General features: G+C 39.6%; 2 protein-coding genes across 11 annotated transcripts in view; one reads left to right on the forward strand and one right to left on the reverse strand.

Annotated features, from left to right (window-relative positions):
- MOB3B (MOB kinase activator 3B) overlaps positions 1–18,964 on the reverse strand; it is a 200,761-nt gene that overhangs the window by 179,754 nt on the left and 2,043 nt on the right. The window lies entirely within an intron of this gene.
- On the forward strand, positions 14,618–17,143 carry IFNK (interferon kappa). The gene has a single exon (XM_063637038.1). The coding sequence runs from the start codon at positions 16,057–16,059 to the stop codon at positions 16,660–16,662; it is 606 nt and encodes a 201-aa protein (XP_063493108.1). The 5' UTR covers positions 14,618–16,056; the 3' UTR covers positions 16,663–17,143.

An 18,964-nucleotide genomic window follows, 5' to 3' on the forward strand; every position in this document is an offset into this window, starting at 1 on the left:
TAAAACATTGTCTTTTGACTGAGCTTCTTGAAATCTCTGTACTAAATACTGATACTCCACAAATAACAAACCATAACAAGATCTAAACTGAAAAGGTTTTATAAAGTATCACATTAAAAAAACGCAAGGGTTGTTCAGAGTCTTTTTCATCCATTAAGCCAGAAGCTTCTCCAGAAGCTGAGGAATCCACGTGTAGGGACCATTCAAGAAGTCCTGGCAGGATTTGGAGAAGAGTGAAGAGGCAGTTTCCCTGGGAACATGGCTGAGGCACTTCTAGAAAAAATAAACTCATAGAGGGCCTACATCACCAAATGCAAGAAATTAAAACTAATTTTTTTCATTTTGAAGGGTATTTTTCTAAAACTAAATAAAATAAATTGAGGTATATTAAAATATTAACTCACACACAAAAAAACGAGGGAGATAGGGTATCAGATACCCCTAATAAATGCAAGTGGGAAATCAAAGGGAGTCCCAGACAGGCAGGCAAAAACCTGTGCTGAGTTTAAATTAAGTTTGTCCCCAGACAGCGATTTGTAGACAGAGAAACAACATTAATGTTATGCTTAAAACGATACAGTAAATCACCCAGTCTAAATATGTGAAGAAAATAGGGCCCATTGAGGCTGCTTTCCAAGTTCAAACACTTCATGAGAATAGAACCAAGGTCTCCTAAAATGCTAATCCTTCCACTACTCCTGGGAAAGCAAACAGCTCCAGTTCCAACTGATCTGTCTGGAACAACCAGAGAAAGTCAGGTATGGGCAGAGCAAGACCGAGTGCTGTCGTCAGTTGGCGATGTCTGCCATGGCATTATGGAAAGAATGATAATCCACATGCCACAGAGCTGCCACTCTCCAGTGTACCATGCCACAGTCTAAGTCTACAGAAAAGCCAGCAAAATTGTTGAGTGACTAATACAGATGTTTTTAGTTTTCTTAATGCTCATTATTCACGTCATCCAGTAAAAATACATAAATATACACACACACATTAAGAGATACTGTAACTTTCATAGTTCCAATGCCAAGCCTTAGTATCAACACATATTTGCTGTAGGAAGGAAGGGAGGAAGGAAGAAAGGGAGGAGGGAAGACAGGGAGAAAGAGGGAGGGAGAGAAGAGAGGGAGGGAAGGAAATTCCCCAAATACTTCAAGTTCCCCAAATTTAAAGAAGCATGAAATGAAATTATCAGCCCAATAAATTAATTAATTAGTTTATTTATTTATTTTTACTTGAGACGGAGTCTCACTCTGTTGCCCAGGCTTGAGGGCAGAGGTGCGATCTCGGCTCACTTCAACCTCTGCCTCCTGGGTTCAAGCGATCCTCCCACCTCAGCCTCCTGAGTAGCTGGAATTACAGGCACGCACCACCATGCCTGGCTAATTTTTGTATTTTCAGTAGAGATGAGTTTTCACCATGTTGTCCAGGTTGGTCTCGAACTCCTGACCTCAAGTGCTCCACCTGCCTCAGCCTCCCAAAGTGCTGAGATTACAGGAGTGAGCCACCACTCCTGGTCTGTTTTTTGTTTTTCTGGAGGTTTTTTGAGAGTAGTCTCACTCTGTCACCCAGGCTGGGGTGTAGTGGCACAATCTCGGCTCACTGCAACCTCCATCTCCTGGGTTCAAGCGATCCTCCTGCCTCAGCCTCCTGAGTAGCTGGGATTACAGGCGTGCACCACCACGTCCGGCTAATTTTTGTATTTTTAGTAGAGACGGGGTTTCACCATGTTGCCCAGGCTGGTCTTGAAGTCCTGACCTCAGATGATCCACCCACCTCGCTCTCCCGAAGTGCTGGGATTATAGGCATTAGCCACTGCACCCAGCCTCCAACAAATTTATGTAACAGATTTTAGTAACGCTATGTACTTAACTTTCTGTTCAATGGATTTTAACACATCTTCTGTTCAATGGATTTGAACACATCTTTCTCCAGGTGTTCCAATTTTCAGTGACTCACTTGATGAAAATCAAGAAGCTTATGTGGTAATAGAAAAAGAGAAAGGGGGAAGACAACAAAAATAAAGAGGACAAAAGGCATTTTACAATATAAAACATTTGAGTTTTTCATATTTCTCTTTTGTTTAAAATCAGAGAAAACACTGAAATTATGATGTGATCATTGTTGCTGCTTATATTACCTAACCAAGAGTAACTGTGCAATCTTCCAGTCTGTAATCCTCCCTGTATTCCATCTTAATTTGGATATTGGATTTCTTTTCTAACATTGTCTTCTTTGTATGCTCTATTTAGATCAGTGATACACAAAGTATGTTCCCCAAAACATTAATTCCTCAGGATATTAGTAAGTGTGATTTTTTAAAAGTATGTAGTCAAATAAGTTTATTATATTATAGGTTAGACCAGTTTAACAGGTGCCTTGCTGCAAGATATTGGAGGCTATTTGTATACTAACATGTGCTGCAAGTCTAAATATATATGGTGTTCTAAATTTCTTGAGCTACAAAATCTTTCCTTTGTGGAGCTTTTAGCCAAATTAGTGTTTCCTGGAACCAATGTTGAACAAATGGATTTGAATACTGCTTCACTTCAAGATGCTGTACTGAAAGTCAGTCCATCCTCTCTTTTAATCACGTGATGCTCTGGTGCTACCCATAGCCTGTCTCTGCACCAGGATCCACCAAGTTCCACACAGTGGGGGTCAGGAGATACTCCCTGAAGTCTACTGCAGAGACCTTGGCAGGTCCCTGGCTCTTGCCTCTTCTCACAGGGGCATTACTGCCTTTTCCTCCTTTAGCCGCAGAAGTCAGAAATGAATTCCAGCCACACCCTGGGATCATATTTGCCAGGTCCCATAAGTCAGGTCAAGCGGCAGGGACTCATAAACAGTTTCCAGCAGCTAAACTGACCGCGTGGAGAGGGAAAGAATCTCACTCTCCACAGGCAGAAGAAGGGACCCAAGTGTGTTTAACTCATTTTGTCAGAAGCCAGGAATCTTTAAAAGTCTTTCTTGAAAAAGCTATTTTTGAGAGGTAAAGCTATTTTTGAGATGCTATTAGGTAAAACATTTTCATCTTTATTTGACAAAAAAAGAAAGAAGGAAAGAAAAACATGAGACACTCAGAACGCTTTATTTTATACTTAAATAACAGTTTAATAGAAAATCAGGCAGCCTTTAGTTCGGTGTGAACTTTGCCAGGTTATGTAACTTTTTGCAGCCTTGGTTCTTCAGCCATAAAACGGGGATAAAAATATCCATCCTGCAGCATCCCATCAGTGAGTGATACAGTGAAATAATGCATTCACCGGTAACACTGTGCTCAATGCACGCTTCATGCCCAGTTTAGCATCAGCTGTGGATGGTACTGAAGGATCGACATGTTGGCTCCTGTGAGAAACAAGCTCCATGGGCTCTGCTTTTTAAAGAAAGCAAATGACAGTACCATCCTACCGCGTAGATTTCTTCCAAGGAAAGTATGCTTTTAAAAACAATAGCAAATTAATCATTTACCTTCTTATTTATGTAGCCTTGAAAAAAATTCAAATCCTTCATTTCAACAGTACTTCTCCTACTCTTTCAGAAAAGAAATCACTAAAAAGCCACCTATGGCTGACAACTCCAATTCTCTCCAGAAAGATTCTTTTTTTTTAATCTCTATTGGGCATCTATAATGTGCCCCATTATGCCAGCCCAACCCCCTGATCTAACTTATACCAGTCTCAATGCATTTTGATTGCTAGATTGTTTTTCTAAATAGATCAGAGATGGACTAACTGTTCACCAAACTATTCCCTCTCCTTCCTGGGCACCTGACTACATTTCCTGGCATCCCTCGCACTTAGCTGTGGCCATGTGACTAAGTTCCAGCCAATGGAATGAGACTGACAGTGTCGTGTGTCCCTCTAAGCCTAACCATATAACCTTCCCATGCACACTCCTCCATGCTCCTGCCTCTTTGCTCCAGCCTGACAAAGATAAGCCCTGCAAGCCTGATAAAGGAAGCCACATGGAAGATGGCAGGGCCACAAGAGGGAAAGGGTCTATGTCCCTGACCACTGCTTATAAGAGACCCAACTGCCGCTCAAGTACCCTGGTTTCGAGCTGGGTACACATGAGGAATGCTTCTATCATGTTTAGGCCATCCTATAATTTTGGATGTTTTTGACAGTAGCTGGTGTCTGAAGCATCTGGAAGTCCTGAGATTTTTGCAGAACATTATGAGATTATTTATAAAAATAATAAATCGAATTATTGTGTGCCAAGTCTGAGACGCAGGCACTAGCTCATAAAATAACTAAATAATCTAAAACTAAGGTATCATTATAAACTAGGTTCTACTCTAAGTAAACCATCAAGATGCCAAAAGTTTAATAAAAATATTGCTGAAGGTTGAATTTTCTATGTATCAACCTTAAAGTATAGAAAATTCATTTCATTTATTTAGTTTTTCTGTGACACAAGAAAGGCTAGCATTGCTTGCTTCCAGTAGCAGGGACATCTTGATTCACCCTATTAAACACTACTGTTTCATGGGTGTATAGTTTGTGTCAGAGCATTGGTGCAGATAGACATTTCTGAGTTTTTGTTTTTAAATCAAATTAGAATTGGCATTGTCAGCTCTAGGCTCTCATCTCTATTTAGTAAATAATAGATTAGGATCACTTTTTTAACTTCACAATTATATGATTAGATTCCATTATGCTTTGACTGTAGTTATCCATGGTTTAAATCAATCATGAAAAACATTATTTTATCTAAATATTATAATGTATAGGAATATGCATTTGTTCTATGTACACACAGGAAAGTACCTCAGGGGATACTCTAAGAAATTTAAGCCTCAGGCCAAACCTGGGAAATTCAAGCCTCAACCTCAACCTAAGACCAATTAAGTAAATTATTGATATCATTGGCTAAAGTATAAGGGAGCTAACCTAGTTTAAGGCCATCCAGTTAAAGATCAAATGCTAAATGAGATTATTTACTGATTACCAAAAAACTATCATGTTAATTCAGTAAAGATCTCATAATCAAATACATTATCAATGGTACTTCTGGAAAACTGCCTTTGGTGATCACAGGTATTAACCTGAACCCAAATATATCCTAAGTAACGTACTAACAACATGCCTCATACCAGTCCTATTTTTCCCATCTCTACTGCTCTAACCTTAATCTAGGTCACCATAACTCTCCCCAGGCCTACTGAAATATCTGTCCTCAACCTGGCCTCCTTGCTTCTACTCTAGTGTCTTCTCCAAACTGTCCCCCTACAAGGCCCGCAAAGGGATCTCCTTCAAGCACACATCATATCATACCACTCTCTTGTTTGAAACTCTTTCATATGTTTTAACTGGTCTTAGAATAAAACTCCATCATGATTTTTCCATTCTCAGGGGTGTTCAATGTGGAAAGACTGCCCTGACTGACATTTAAAGAGCCCTTGCCTAGATGGATTTCTACATTGTCAGAGGTTTGATTTGCTCTATCTCCTCTAGAGGAATAGTTCCAGATATAGGAATCTAAGGAAGCAACTTGTGGTCTTACTTTTTTTTTTTTTTTTTTGAGCTTGTGGTCTTATTCTGCATTGAGTTGACTTTATTTTCTCTGAAAGAGCTTCTTCATAAATTGGACATCTTAAAATTAAAAACCAGGATAGCCTTATGTCTCCAAATATTATAGCTAATTAAATACTGGGCTATCCTCTTGGAATTATCAATTTTGCATAATTGAGTATTTTTCCTTTAAGAGTAGAACTCACTGTGTGGAGTTCCAAATGGAACTCCATCATGGCCTGCTGTGCCCTGCCAGTCCCAACCTATCCTAGTACCAACCTCTCCATTCCCTTCACTCCAACCCAACTAATCTCCTTTGTATCCCTTAAATATCCTGAGCTCTTCCCATCAGGGCCTGTGAACTTGCTGTTCCCTCTGTCCAAAATGCCCCCTTCCAGCTTTGTACACAGTTGACCGCTCTTCACCCTTCAGGTCTTAGCTCATCCGTCACCTCCCCCAGTTACCGTCTTGCCCTGTTTATCTCCTTGATAGCACTTATAAAGCCCAGTAATTTTATTGTTATTGTTTGAAGACTTGGGACACACTATGAGGACATGAAGTTCCCCCATTCTTTTTTACTACCTGTGTCAGGCATCATCTCCTTGGAGATGAAAGGATGGATAAACAGATGGATGGATGGATGGATGGATGGGTGGATGGATGGAATAAACATGCAGTAGATACTTTCTGAATTATTTGACCCAACAGCTGGAACCATCCATGAGAAACCATATTATCACATTTAGCAATGAGTGATTCTGGCAGGGATGTATATAGGGCAATCCCAATTTCTCCTTAAGTACATCTCTCCTGGGAATATAAAGAAGCTTTAACTCTGGGACCATTCATATGGCTCTTTCCACACAGTGAGTTCTACTCTTAAAGGAAAAATACTCAATTATGCAAAATTGATAATTCCAAGAGGATAGCCCAGTATTTAATTAGCTATAATATTTGGAGACATAAGGCTATCCTGGTTTTTAATTTTAAGATGTCCAATTTATGAAGAAGCTCTTTCAGAGAAAATAAAGTCAACTCAATGCAGAATAAGACCACAAGCTCAAAAAAAAAAAAAAAAAAGTAAGACCACAAGTTGCTTCCTTAGATTCCTATATCTGGAACTATTCCTCTAGAGGAGATAGAGCAAATCAAACCTCTGACAATGTAGAAATCCAGCATGCACTTCATTTTTTTATGACACTGGGTCAATCTGACAGAATAGTTTTGTTTTCCCAGTTCTGACTGAATTAAAGAGAGTTGTGTCTACAGATATTTTACCAGAAGTTCCTCTGTATATATAATAGGAAATGAAGGATCGGATCTAGGCAAGGGATCTTTAAATGTCAGGGCAGTCTCTCCACATTGAACACCGCTGAGAATGCCAACATGTGTGACCATGCTTTTCCCCACTTTGGGCCATGATGAAGAAACGCTATCCTAAGCCAGTGGAGCAGCTGAACTCTTTTCTGTAGCTCAACATGAGAAAAACCAACAACCTCTGCAGCATGTCTGCCAAGGAACTGCATGCCTGTTGGCAAGGAGACAGCAGCCTACACAGAGGGAAGTTGTAAGAATTAGCCCTTCCATGCATGTGCTAGTGGTAACTCCTGTAAAGAAGTTACTAGGGTCTTTGCTCAGGACATCTCACGGTGCTCCCTCTTTGAAGGCCCACAGGAGAAATTCCTCCCAGAACTCAGTACCAAGAAAAGCTTTGCTTCTCCTGAAGACTTAGTTTTGTTGCTGCTTCATTTGGCCTTTTGGATACTATAAATACTTTAACAGATTATATTATCTCTTTGCTTGTAGGAAGCCCTGAGATTTGCAACCCTCTACACTATTGACGTTGGACATTATGGCATGCATTCTTACATTTGAATTGTCCCCCTGACTTCATCTTGCTTTTTTACTCTTTTTTTCCCTCAATTCTGATTTCTTTAACTAATCTTTGTTCTCTTGTATCATATATATTTCTGTAAATGGTTTCAAATTATTTTGAGAATGAAGATGGCTATCAACGCATAAATACACACAGTGGATTTTAACCCAAACCCTTTACGACCCTAGTCCTGTAAAAAGACAATGTGGCCTCAGACAGACCTGGGCTGGAATCCTGATTCTGTGGATTTCTAGCTCTGTGACGTTGGTTAAGTTGCTCAATAGTTCCCAGTTCCCATTTCCTCCTCTTTAAACTGAGGCTAGTGTCACGTACATTGTATAGTAACTATGAGAATTAAAGAGAATGTATCTAGAACATTGGCATTTAATAATTGTTAAATTAAAATTATTCTTTATTATTATTAATAGCTATACAGATTGTTACCAAAGAATACTTAAAGACAATATCTGGCTTATCATGTTGACAGGCTTATGAGCACTAACACTGTCTACTCATATACCACATTTCTGTCTAACAAAGACCTACAGTTAAACACTTCCATACTAGCTCAATGTCTCCAAGCCATTCTTTCCAACATGCTAGATTTGTTGCAAGATCCTCTCCCCATTAAGGCTCCCTGTACCATATCCCCTGTCATGGACTGAACTGTGTCTCCCCCAAAAATATACTGAAGTTCTAACCCCCAATACCTATAATGTGGCCTTATTTGGAAACAAAAGTCTTTGCAAATGTAATCAAATTAAGAAGATGTCATACTGGATTAGGGTAGGTGCTAAGTGTAACAAGTAGTGTGCTGATAAGAAGGCCATTGAAGGGCCATGTGAAGGGACTCACAGATGCATGAAAAATGTCACGCAACTATGGAGGCAGAGACGATGCATCTGGAAACCAAAGAACACGAAGGGCTACCAGCAAGTACCAGAAGCTAGAAGAGGCGAGGAAGAATTCTTGTTTAGAGGCTTTGGCAGAAGCATTATCCTGATGGCACTCTGATTTTGGACTTCCAGACTCTAGGATTATGAGAGAATAAATTTCCATTGTTCTAAGCCACCTAAGTTATGGTGATTTGTTTTGGCAACCCTAGGAAATGAATACATCCCAAAACTCCTACAGCCCCAAGTGGCAGAAGTAAAGAAACCAGGCGAACTTGCAGTCCAAGTGATGACTGCCAAGAATTCCACACATACATGCCTGGCAGTAAGATGTATTTCATGGGAGGCATATACTAAAATAGCCCAAAGAGTTTGACCACAGTCTTCAATGAATTAATTCTTCTTTCTGAGCTTAAAGAATCACATCAACAGGAGGGCATTAGGCTTAGATCAACAATGGCAAATAGAGCTTAACTGAGAATAGCTGGATTACAGTGTTATGTTGAAAATTCTGTGGAGTCATCTGGGCAAAGACGCAGAGACAAAAAACAAAACAAAACAAAACAGAATATTTCATCCTCATTATCCCTATGCCTGTGACCATCCTCTCCAGTTTCCTCTTCTTCTGCCCACTGTAACATAGCATATTCTTAGGGTTCTGACACAGACCCACTTCATTCTATTCCCCATATATTCTCTTTGGACAGACCCACTGATTCTTATAGTCTTACCACTTACAGCTTCTGTGGATACCTTCAAATCTATCTCTCCTGCCAGCATCAGTCTTCTGTTTTAGTCTAGGCCCATATATCCAACTGTGGGATAGACATCTCCACTTAGCTATCCCAGACAATTCAAAGCAACTTGTCTATAACAGAACTCACCAGTTGCTCCCCTAAGCCTGCTCCTCCTCCCATAGGCTATCTCTCAGTTGGTGGCACAATCATATACCTAGCTAGAAAACTGAGTTTCTCTCTAGTCTATTTCCTCCTTCTCACCCCTGCCTCCCATTCCAAATCAATTTCCAAAACTTGCCAACCTTACCTTCTAAGTAATTCTCTTCTTCTTGATACCTGCTATCACTCTCCCAATTCAAACTCTCATCAACTCTTGCCTTTTAAGATTAAGACTAGGTATCACTGCCTCCAGGAACCTCTACAAGGGACTATATTTGTCTTGTTTGCCCTTGTATTCTTGGAATTTAGCATTGTGTCTAACACTGTAGGCAACAGATGATGATGATAACTATCATTTATTGTCCACATTCTATATTTACACAGTTACACAGGTCTATTGAGGTAGAATTGGCTGGGTGTGGTGGCTCACACCTGTAATTCCAGCACTTTGGGAGGCCGAGGCAGATTACCTGAGATCAGGAGTTCAAGACCAGCCTGGCCAACATGGTGAAACCCAGTCTCTACTAAAAATACAAAAATTAGCCGGGCATGGTGGCACACACCTGTAATCCCAGCTACTCGGGAGGCTGAGGCAGGAGAATTGCTTGAGCCCGGGAGATGGAAGTTGCAGTGAGCAGAGATCATGCCACTGCACTCCAGCCTGGCCGACAGAGCGAGACTCTGTCTCAAAAAAAAAAAAAAAAAAGAGGTAGAATTACTGAACTGATCTGATATTCAATTTAGATTAAAATATACTCATAAGATAAAATACTGAAATGCATATCTATTCATTCAATAAATATTTATTGAGTGTACGCTGTGTGCTAAACACCGGGGATAAAATGGAAAACAAAGAAAACAAACAATTAAGTGAGTATATAAATAACTTAATTTCAGACATGGGAAAAAGTCTAGCATCTCTCAGGAAACCCATTCCAAGCTTCTTCTCAGGCTACCTGGGGGGAGGGATGTTGACAGGAAGAAAAGAGACCCCTCCCCACTTACTCCACCCCCTTGCTCTAGAAGATTATTCCCGGATACCACCCCCAACCTCAGGCATTGTTCAGACACTTAAGAAATCCTTAAATTTGCAGCATGTGAATACTCTGCCAGGCTAAGTAAGGCCAACTTAAATTTTTCTATCATAAGATTTCCCCTCTTCTGGAGGGGAAGATACATGAATCAACTAAGCAATACAAAACTGTGTGATATCACTAGAGTAGAGGTACGAAAGTGCTCGTGATCTGACCAGCTGCGGGGAATCCCAAGGAGAATGCACCAGAAGTAGTACAGGACATTAAATGGACACCTAAGTTGCCATCTACCACTGTTAATTCCCTTAATTTTCCCCAACATCTGACTTTGTCCTCCCCATATCCCTACACAAAAAGAACTAAACCACCAAATAACTTTACTGCCATTAAGACATGGCTTCATTATCATCATTCAGTCACCCAACAAATAATTATTGAGCACCTACTATGGGCCAGGTGCTGTGACAGCCTGGCTCTCTCACAGGCGAGGTCTGGTAAGCCATTTATCCCGGACCTCATATCCATAAAGGGCTGATAATATAGATTTTTAATATCATCTCCAAATCATATCCTATATACAGTCACACAGATAAACTTCCAGGATTCAACCTCAAAGCATATCACAATTTTTATAATCCTGTATTGGCAATTTAAAAAACATACACCGAAGTCCTCCTACTGCCACCCATGGATATGACCCAGGTCTCTCCTATTCCCTATGGGCATTTAAGAGAAAGCAAACGAGCCAGTTGTTATACCTTCCCTCACAGAACTTATTGCTTAGTAGAGAGAAAGGTATCAAACAAGGACACATACCAAACTGATAACTGTAGTTGCCGCAGGGGAGGAGAGGAGCATGACATGGGGCTGAGCTGTTAAGCAAAGCTTTCGCTTGCCCTGAAGTGTTTGAATTTTTACCATATGCACATATCCACGGTATTCCCTGAATAGTCATTATCAGTTTCTCTATCAGGGTCATCATTAAGAGAAGAGCCAAGAAAGGCACCAGAAGACAAGCTGGCCCCAAATGACGCTGACCCCAATGCTGAGGCAGTGAGAATGAGTGAAACGTCAAGTTGCCAGAGGTGACTGCGTTTGTCTGAGTATAAAATAGCTGCACACAACATTGTGATGACCATCCTCTGAATGCCCCGTGGGAAGTACTGCTAGGCCTGGACACAAGGCTTCCCTTTCCTGGGCTCTTTACTGGGCTCGGTCGTCTAATAACCCTACAAATGGAACAATGTACATTCAAGAATTGAGTAATGTGGATGATCAATGTGTTACTCTCGCCCTGATTCTAAACTTGTTTTTTCATGGAGAGCAATAAATTTTATCAGTAGATGCCAAATGCCCCTCAGCTGAATCACAGCTATCGTCTAGACTGAAATGTCTCATCTCCATTTTGTGAAATTCTGCCTTGTTCATTACAGTTAACCTCATAATCCACATAGACACCGCACAATTCCATAAACAACAGAGCAGCCCCTGCTAACCAGCCCTCCCTCTGAGGAAAGCCTGAACATGTATAAACGATCTCAAGCCATGCCAGGGAAATAAGAATAGATATCATGGAAACCATGTTAGCATGTCAATGCATAACCTGCTGATGACAAACTGAGCAGTTATGCCAGACAAATTTAGGAGTCAAAATGTTTCCTTACACGTCATTGTTTTCAATTTTCTGATTATATTTTTGAGATACATTCAATACCTCTGGCTTTACAGAACAGAGGTATGACCAGTGACTGATCATTCAATAATGCTTCTAATCAGAGTGATTATATGTGAGTGTACAAGTGTGCGTATGTTTGTGTGTGTCAGCATTATTTTGTTTTAGTATGACAGGTGACCTCTTTGCCATGTACACTTGTTAGGGGTATGTACACATGTAAAGCCAGCATAGAGAAATGCAATCAAAGGTAACTCTGCAGGAGGAGGAAGAGTAGCAGTGGAATGGCTCTCTGCACGGGATGTCACGTCTGAGCTCTGCTCTGAGAGGTCAGTGGGAGCTTGCATGGTGGATAGGGTTGCCAGATAAAATAAAGACACCCAGTTAAATGTGAATTTCAGAAAAACAATGAATAACTTTTTAGTAGGTATGTCCCAAATATTGCACGAGTGTCCTATATTTTCATTTGCAAAGACAGGCAATCCTAATGGTGGGAGAGGGACAGATGTGTATGCCAACCATCTTTCCTTCTTTGTCATGAATATTGTCAACATCAGCATCTATTAACGTTTACAGAACATGGGGAATGGAGTCCATGCTCTTGGGGAACCCTAAGAATTACTCCTCCTGCCTAAAATGCTCAGAACATGCCTGCTTCTTCAACCACAGCCTCCTCGAGATCATGCACCACAACTAATTCCTCCTTCTTCAGGACCTATGCCAGTGACTGAAATGTCATAAACACAAAAGCACATTTTTAGATAAACGAGAATATAATATGGAATTATAGTAAAGGGGGGAAATTTGGGGTGAGAGGGCTAAAGATGACAAAACTGTGTATGGCTGAAAATACAGGCAACTTCAAGACAAATAACAATAGCCAAATGTGCAGCCATCTCCAACACCTACGAGCAGAATTGAACAATCTTTTAGTTTGGTTAGTATCACTGAACTGTCTCAAACTAGTGAAAAGTATACTAAGCACCATGGGCAATTTCAGGGAAGTGGGGGAATACACTAAACTGGGAGACCAACGCTTATACAATTATCTATTTTTTAAAACCCATGGTTAAGGAGGCCAAGGCATTGTAAAAGCAAAATGGGGAACAAGCAGTTCTAATTGGAACAGTTCAAGAAGTTTTAGGTAGAGAAGTTATATGAGGTATGTAAAAAGCTATGGCCCTCAGAGAGGCTTTGCACTTTATAGAATTTGTGTGTGTGTGTGTGTGTGTGTAATTACAAGTATATATACATGTATAAACACGGCTGCAAGAATAGTATATTCCCACATACTGTATGTTATTCATATCAACTGATTGAAACTGAGCCTTAGGGAGAATCCACATTTTCTTTCAAAATACTCTAGAGTAGAAATGTTTAAACAAATAAAGTAGTATTGATCCCATTTCAGATGTATAATAATTTTTCCTTTTTTAATGTATCTTCTTTTAAAAACAGCCTTCTCTTATTAAATAAGAAATACTTGGCCGGGTACAGTGGCTCACGCCTATAATCCCAGCACTTTGGGAGGCCGAGGCGGTCGGCTCATGAGGTCAGGAGATCGAGACCGTCGTGGCTAACATGGTGAAACCCCGTCTCTACTAAAATACAGAAGAATTAACCAGACATGGTGACGCGTGCCTGTAATCCCAGCTACTTGGGAGGCTGAGGCAGGAGAATGGCTTGAACCCGGGAGGCGGAGGTTGCAGTGAGCCGAGATCGCGCCACTGCACTCCAGCCTGGCGACAGAGCAAGACTCCGTCTTAAAAAAAAAAAAAAAGAAAAGAAAAAGAAAAAAAGAAAAAGAAATACTTGCTGACCACAGAAAACTTAAAAAATCTAGGTAAATAAAAATATAAAAATAAAAACCACCCGTTATTCTTCCAGTTAGAGATAGTGACTCAAAATTTTCGCATATATAAAGACATTTTTTCCATATATATATATGCATATGTCTATATTTAACAAAAGTGGTATCTGCCTCTATATGCAAATATAAGCTTGTTTTTTAAACTACAAAGTGTATCTATCCAAGTGACCAAATATATTCTCACACATAATTTTTAGTACTTACATATATGTTTTCTACTGAAGACTTAACTAAGTATTTATTGCTGAACATTAAAATTGTTTTCCATTTTTTGCTGTGACAAACTTCCTTACGGCTAAGTCTTTAAGGGCATCATCATTATTTCTGGGGAATCAATTCCTAGAGGAACAATTGCTGAGTCAAATATTACGTACTTTTTTTTTTTTTTTTTTGAGACGGAGTCTCGCTCTGTCGCCCAGGCTGGAGTGCAGTGGCGCAATCTCGGCTCACTGCAGGCTCTGCCTCCCGGGTTCACGCCATTCTCCTGCCTCAGCCTCTCCGAGCAGCTGGGACCACAGGCGCCCGCCACCACGCCCGGCTAATTTTTTTGTATTTTTAGTAGAGACGGGGTTTCACCGTGGTCTCGATCTCCTAACCTCGTGATCCGCCCGCCTCGGCCTCCCAAAGTGCTGGGATTACAAGCGTGAGCCACTGCGCCCGACCTATTTCGTACATTTTTAAGGCTTTTGATCCATATCACCACTTTCCTCTCTAGGAAGGTTGTGTCAATTTATAATGGTATATAAAAGGGCTTGTTTTCTTAATGTTTTTCCAATTTGGTCACCCCAAGAAATCTGCCCATGAAATCAGAATTTATGTAGATAGAACAAATAGAATAATTTTTTTTTTTTTTTCCTAAGAAACCTTTCCTAAAAGCCAGGATTTTAAGAAATCCCACTTACCCACAATTAGACTTCGGTACAGTCAACTGATTTAGACAAGAACTTTTTAAGCCAACTTTTCAATCAAAGTCTGCCATGTTTGTGGAACTGTGGCTATTTACCATTTTACAATGACTTAATTGCAAATTAATGTATATCTTTTTTTTTTTAAGAAGATATAATAAGCTACCTTTTTAAAACGACAACCCATTTTATTTTCCTGGAGAAAAGAATCCATTTGCTTTAACCATAATCAGAGGAAGGTTATTTGGTCAAACAAAGTAAAAACCATAAACAACAGATAGCCATCATTACCACAGTAACATTGGTCCAGCTAGGAATTCACTTAGCTAAATGGGTGACTTCCTACTCACATAGCTCCTCAGTGCACAACAAACACAGGAGCAAACAAAAGCCTTTACAGAATCCAGAACCACCAGGCAAGAAGAAATAATGATCAAGCAATCAAGCAAAAGTTTTAAAACACTGCCTAAACTACACCAAAAAAAAAAAAAAAAAAAGAAAAGAAAAGAAAAGAAAATGATACTACAAGAGAGAAGTTAATGAGGCAGAAAGATATTCTCAGATACAAAACCCCCTCCAGGACTTTTAAGGAAGGTATCAGAGGCATATGGAAACCTAAGTCCAGGATGGATTTAACTGAAGAAAAGGATATTTCGAGATTATCAACATTTTCTAATGCAACAGAAAACCAAGCCAACTTAGTCTCCTACTTAGTAAGTGCCAGGCTAAATTGACCAACTCTACTCTTCATCTTTTTGGAGATCCAGAAAAATCAAAAAGAGAAAATATCCAAATATAGAAGCTTAATTTAACAAAATTGGAAAAACCTAAACTATATTGTGCTCTGGTGACCTAGCAATCAAATAATCACAGTCATTTGGTCAATGTCTATGATTAACTCAATGAGACAGGATGTTTGGCTATAGCGCCAGGTACAAAAAATATATTTTCATGAAGGATCACTCCCTCTTATGTAATAGATTGGGTGAGTGAGTGAGTGAGTGCATGGACTCATAGCTTTTGGCTTTCTGAAACACCCTGCATCAGTCTTGTTATGATGATTCCTTAGTGCTGGGATGGATCATCCAGGCATTTAAGGTAACACGATGGTAATATTTTGCTCATTTTTCAGGAAAAAAAAAAAGTTATCACTTCCAAAGTTGGCATAGTCACCCAAAGCAAAAAAAAAAAAAAAAAAAAAAAAAGCCTCAGAGGCAAAGGAAAGGGGCCACAACCTTGGTAACTGTAAAATGACGAATGAGAAACTCCTCCTGCTGAAGATATTCAGGTATATAAAGGCACATGAAGGAATACTTAAAACATCATTGTCAAATCCAAATCCACATCTTCTGGATTTTTTTGCTTGAAAAAAAAAAGTGAGCACCAATCCTGACATGATTCAAAAGTGTTTGTGGCTTGAGTTCCTTACGGGTATGTTCATTGCTGGCACCCTATCCCTGGACTGTAACTTACTGAACGTTCACCTGAGAAGAGTCACCTGGCAAAATCTGAGACATCTGAGTAGTATGAGCAATTCATTCCCTGTAGAATGTCTACGAGAAAACATAGCTTTTGAGTTGCCCCAAGAGTTTCTACAATACACCCAACCTATGAAGAGGGACATCAAGAAGGCCTTCTATGAAATGTCACTACAGGCCTTCAACATCTTCAGCCAACACACCTTCAAATATTGGAAAGAGAGATACCTCAAACAAATCCAAATAGGTCTTGATCAGCAAGCAGAGTACCTGAACCAATGCTTGGAGGAAGACGAGAATGACAATGAAGACATGAAAGAAATGAAAGAGAATGAGATGAAACCCTCAGAAGCCAGGGTCCCCCGGCTGAGCAACCTGGAACTGAGGAGATATTTCAACAGGATAGACAATTTCCTGAAAGAAAAGAAATACAGTGACTGTGCCTGGGAGATTGTCCGAGTGGAAATCAGAAGATGTCTGTACTACTTTTACAAATTTACAGCTCTATTCAGGAGGAAATAAGGTATATTTTTGGAATTAAAATTCCTTTTCCCTCCGAAATCTCTTTCGCCTTCTCCTCCTCCATCTTCTTTTTAAGGATTCTTGTGCCATCCTGTAAGCCTGTCCTCAGTTGGATTGGTAGTGAATTAGATGACCATTAAGCTTTCATTTAACCTTTGAGAGGCTAGGATTCTAATGTAGCACACTCTTCATTCCTGATGTATATTGTTTGATTCCTACATCTAAAGGCATGGAAAATGCTGTGGAAAAGTATGATACAGTATCTGTCTTTTACTGTTTTTCATGTGCCTGAAATAAAATGTCCAGAGTCATAATATGGAACAATTTTACATTAGATTTTCCTAGTTAGAAGACTACATTCTGTGAGTTAATTTAACTAGCTATTCCAATAATACATAATACTTTAATATCTTTTATCTTTTTAAAAGTTACTTTGCAGCCAGATTACCTAGATTATTTACTTTTCTAGTACGGCCCTTCATCTATATTAATTCACCACCTAGCTGACATGGATTTTCTCTTCCTCTCTCACCTCTACCCCATTTCAGAATCATCTGCCTTCAAGCAAGAATTAACAGAGATTGTGGCTATGCAAATGCACCAAAAAAGAGTGAAATATACCTGAAATGTACCTGGTTCTGCCCTTGGAAGCCATTTCCTGCTCATGGCACTAACAGCATGCTGCCACACTGTTCAGATTCAAGATTATTCCAAGTGCAGGGCCCAAATGTTATAGCCAGCGAAAGTCTTACGATAAAAGTGAGGCAAATTTCAGCCAAGAAGTTAGAAGAAATGTTTAAAAGAACAAGAACAAATTGTGGATCATGGTGTATGCAGGCTATCAGCAGAAGGATCAGACAATAAAATGAGTTAGTGCAAACCATTTAGTAAAAATAACTATCAGCAGAGTTGTTCCAAATTAAAAATAGTACTACAAGCTTGTAAAGGAGTTGGGACATGCAAGCTACTGAGCATAAAATATACACTTGCTATTTTTCATGAATTTTTCTAATAAAGTCTTTGCCTGTTCTCTCTAATAACTTTACTGGAATGATGTCAATTACTTTAGTCATTTATGGTTGCAGTCCTGCCAAGGGTCTGTTTGCTATCCAGGAGGAAAGAGAATGGCTGAGAAAGCTGAGCGCTTTCAGTTAATGTACATTTTCTGAATGTGTGGCAGGGGTAGAAGTCAGAACAGTATGCTTTTTTAAAGAGCACATCTAATCAAAAGAAAAAGGATAACATCTCCACTGGAAAAAAGGCAAAGGCACAAAGTGACATCATCACAAAGGAAGAAAACTACAGACAATATGAAAAATGTTTAATCTAACTTGATTTTTAAATGCAAAATAAGATGACAAGATACTCCCATCAGTATGACAGAAAAGAAAAAGAATGACAATATAAAATGTGAGTGGGGTGTAAGGTGTAGGAGCCTTTGTGCATTACTGGGAAGAAGTAAACTGGGACATGTTTTCTACAGGGAAATATGGCAATCTTCAATATCCTAAAGAACAGCATCAGCCCCTGTGACCTAGGTGTCACGTCTTCAGAAATTTATGCCAAGGAAATAGGTTTATAATATCACCCCCTTTTACATTCATTTTCACCTATCGATATTTTGTATTTTTTCTATAATGATTTTTTGGGAAGATTTTTAATTCTAAAAGAAACTGTACAAGCTTAACTTCCACTATAATTACCCTGTTTTCCTTAGTGGGGTAGGCCAAGACAAGAAATGCTCTTTTACTTTGTTAATGATGCCTTTGGGTACTTCTTGAGTAACTTTGGTCTGTTTTGTTGCTTCTGGGTTGCTGCTGCTGAATTTCAAAGGAATCCTTCCTTGGGGATCATTTTCATAATGAAATGTTTGTAAAGTGCCTTGCAGTACTTCAAAGATGCTTTTTTTCTTTTCCTGGTTCCACTGTTGGGAGGGTAAAGAGATATAATATCCAGAAATCACTAGAGAAAGTGCTCTATGTGTCACATTCCTGGCTTAGCAGTCTTACTTCTTTTTTGTTAAATGGTAACTCAAAAGTTCTGTTGAGCTGGCAAAGGGAAAACTCTCAGAGCTGTGCAGAGCCAAGCTTCCGGTATCCACTGACAATGTCTGAGTGGGTACATAGATCATAATGTTCCTACAGAAGCCTCCTTCTTTCCCTGGGTTGAGGAGGAATCAAAAGTGTAATTGAGCTTCCTTGGAAGAGGGACTCATTGGGGATCCCACAGGAAAAGCTGGCAACAGCAGGTCAACTGCAAGGCTATGGGGTAGTATAGGTTTTAACAGGTGCACAGTCTTAGT

This window comes from Symphalangus syndactylus, chromosome 3 (genome assembly GCF_028878055.3).
Source record: "Symphalangus syndactylus isolate Jambi chromosome 3, NHGRI_mSymSyn1-v2.1_pri, whole genome shotgun sequence".
NCBI classification, from domain to species: domain Eukaryota; kingdom Metazoa; phylum Chordata; class Mammalia; order Primates; family Hylobatidae; genus Symphalangus; species Symphalangus syndactylus.

Excerpts from the sequence above, each read along its gene's own strand:
- IFNK (XM_063637038.1), top strand. The coding sequence starts at position 16,057 with ATGATTCAAAAGTGTTTGTGGCTTGAGTTCCTTACGGGTATGTTCATT.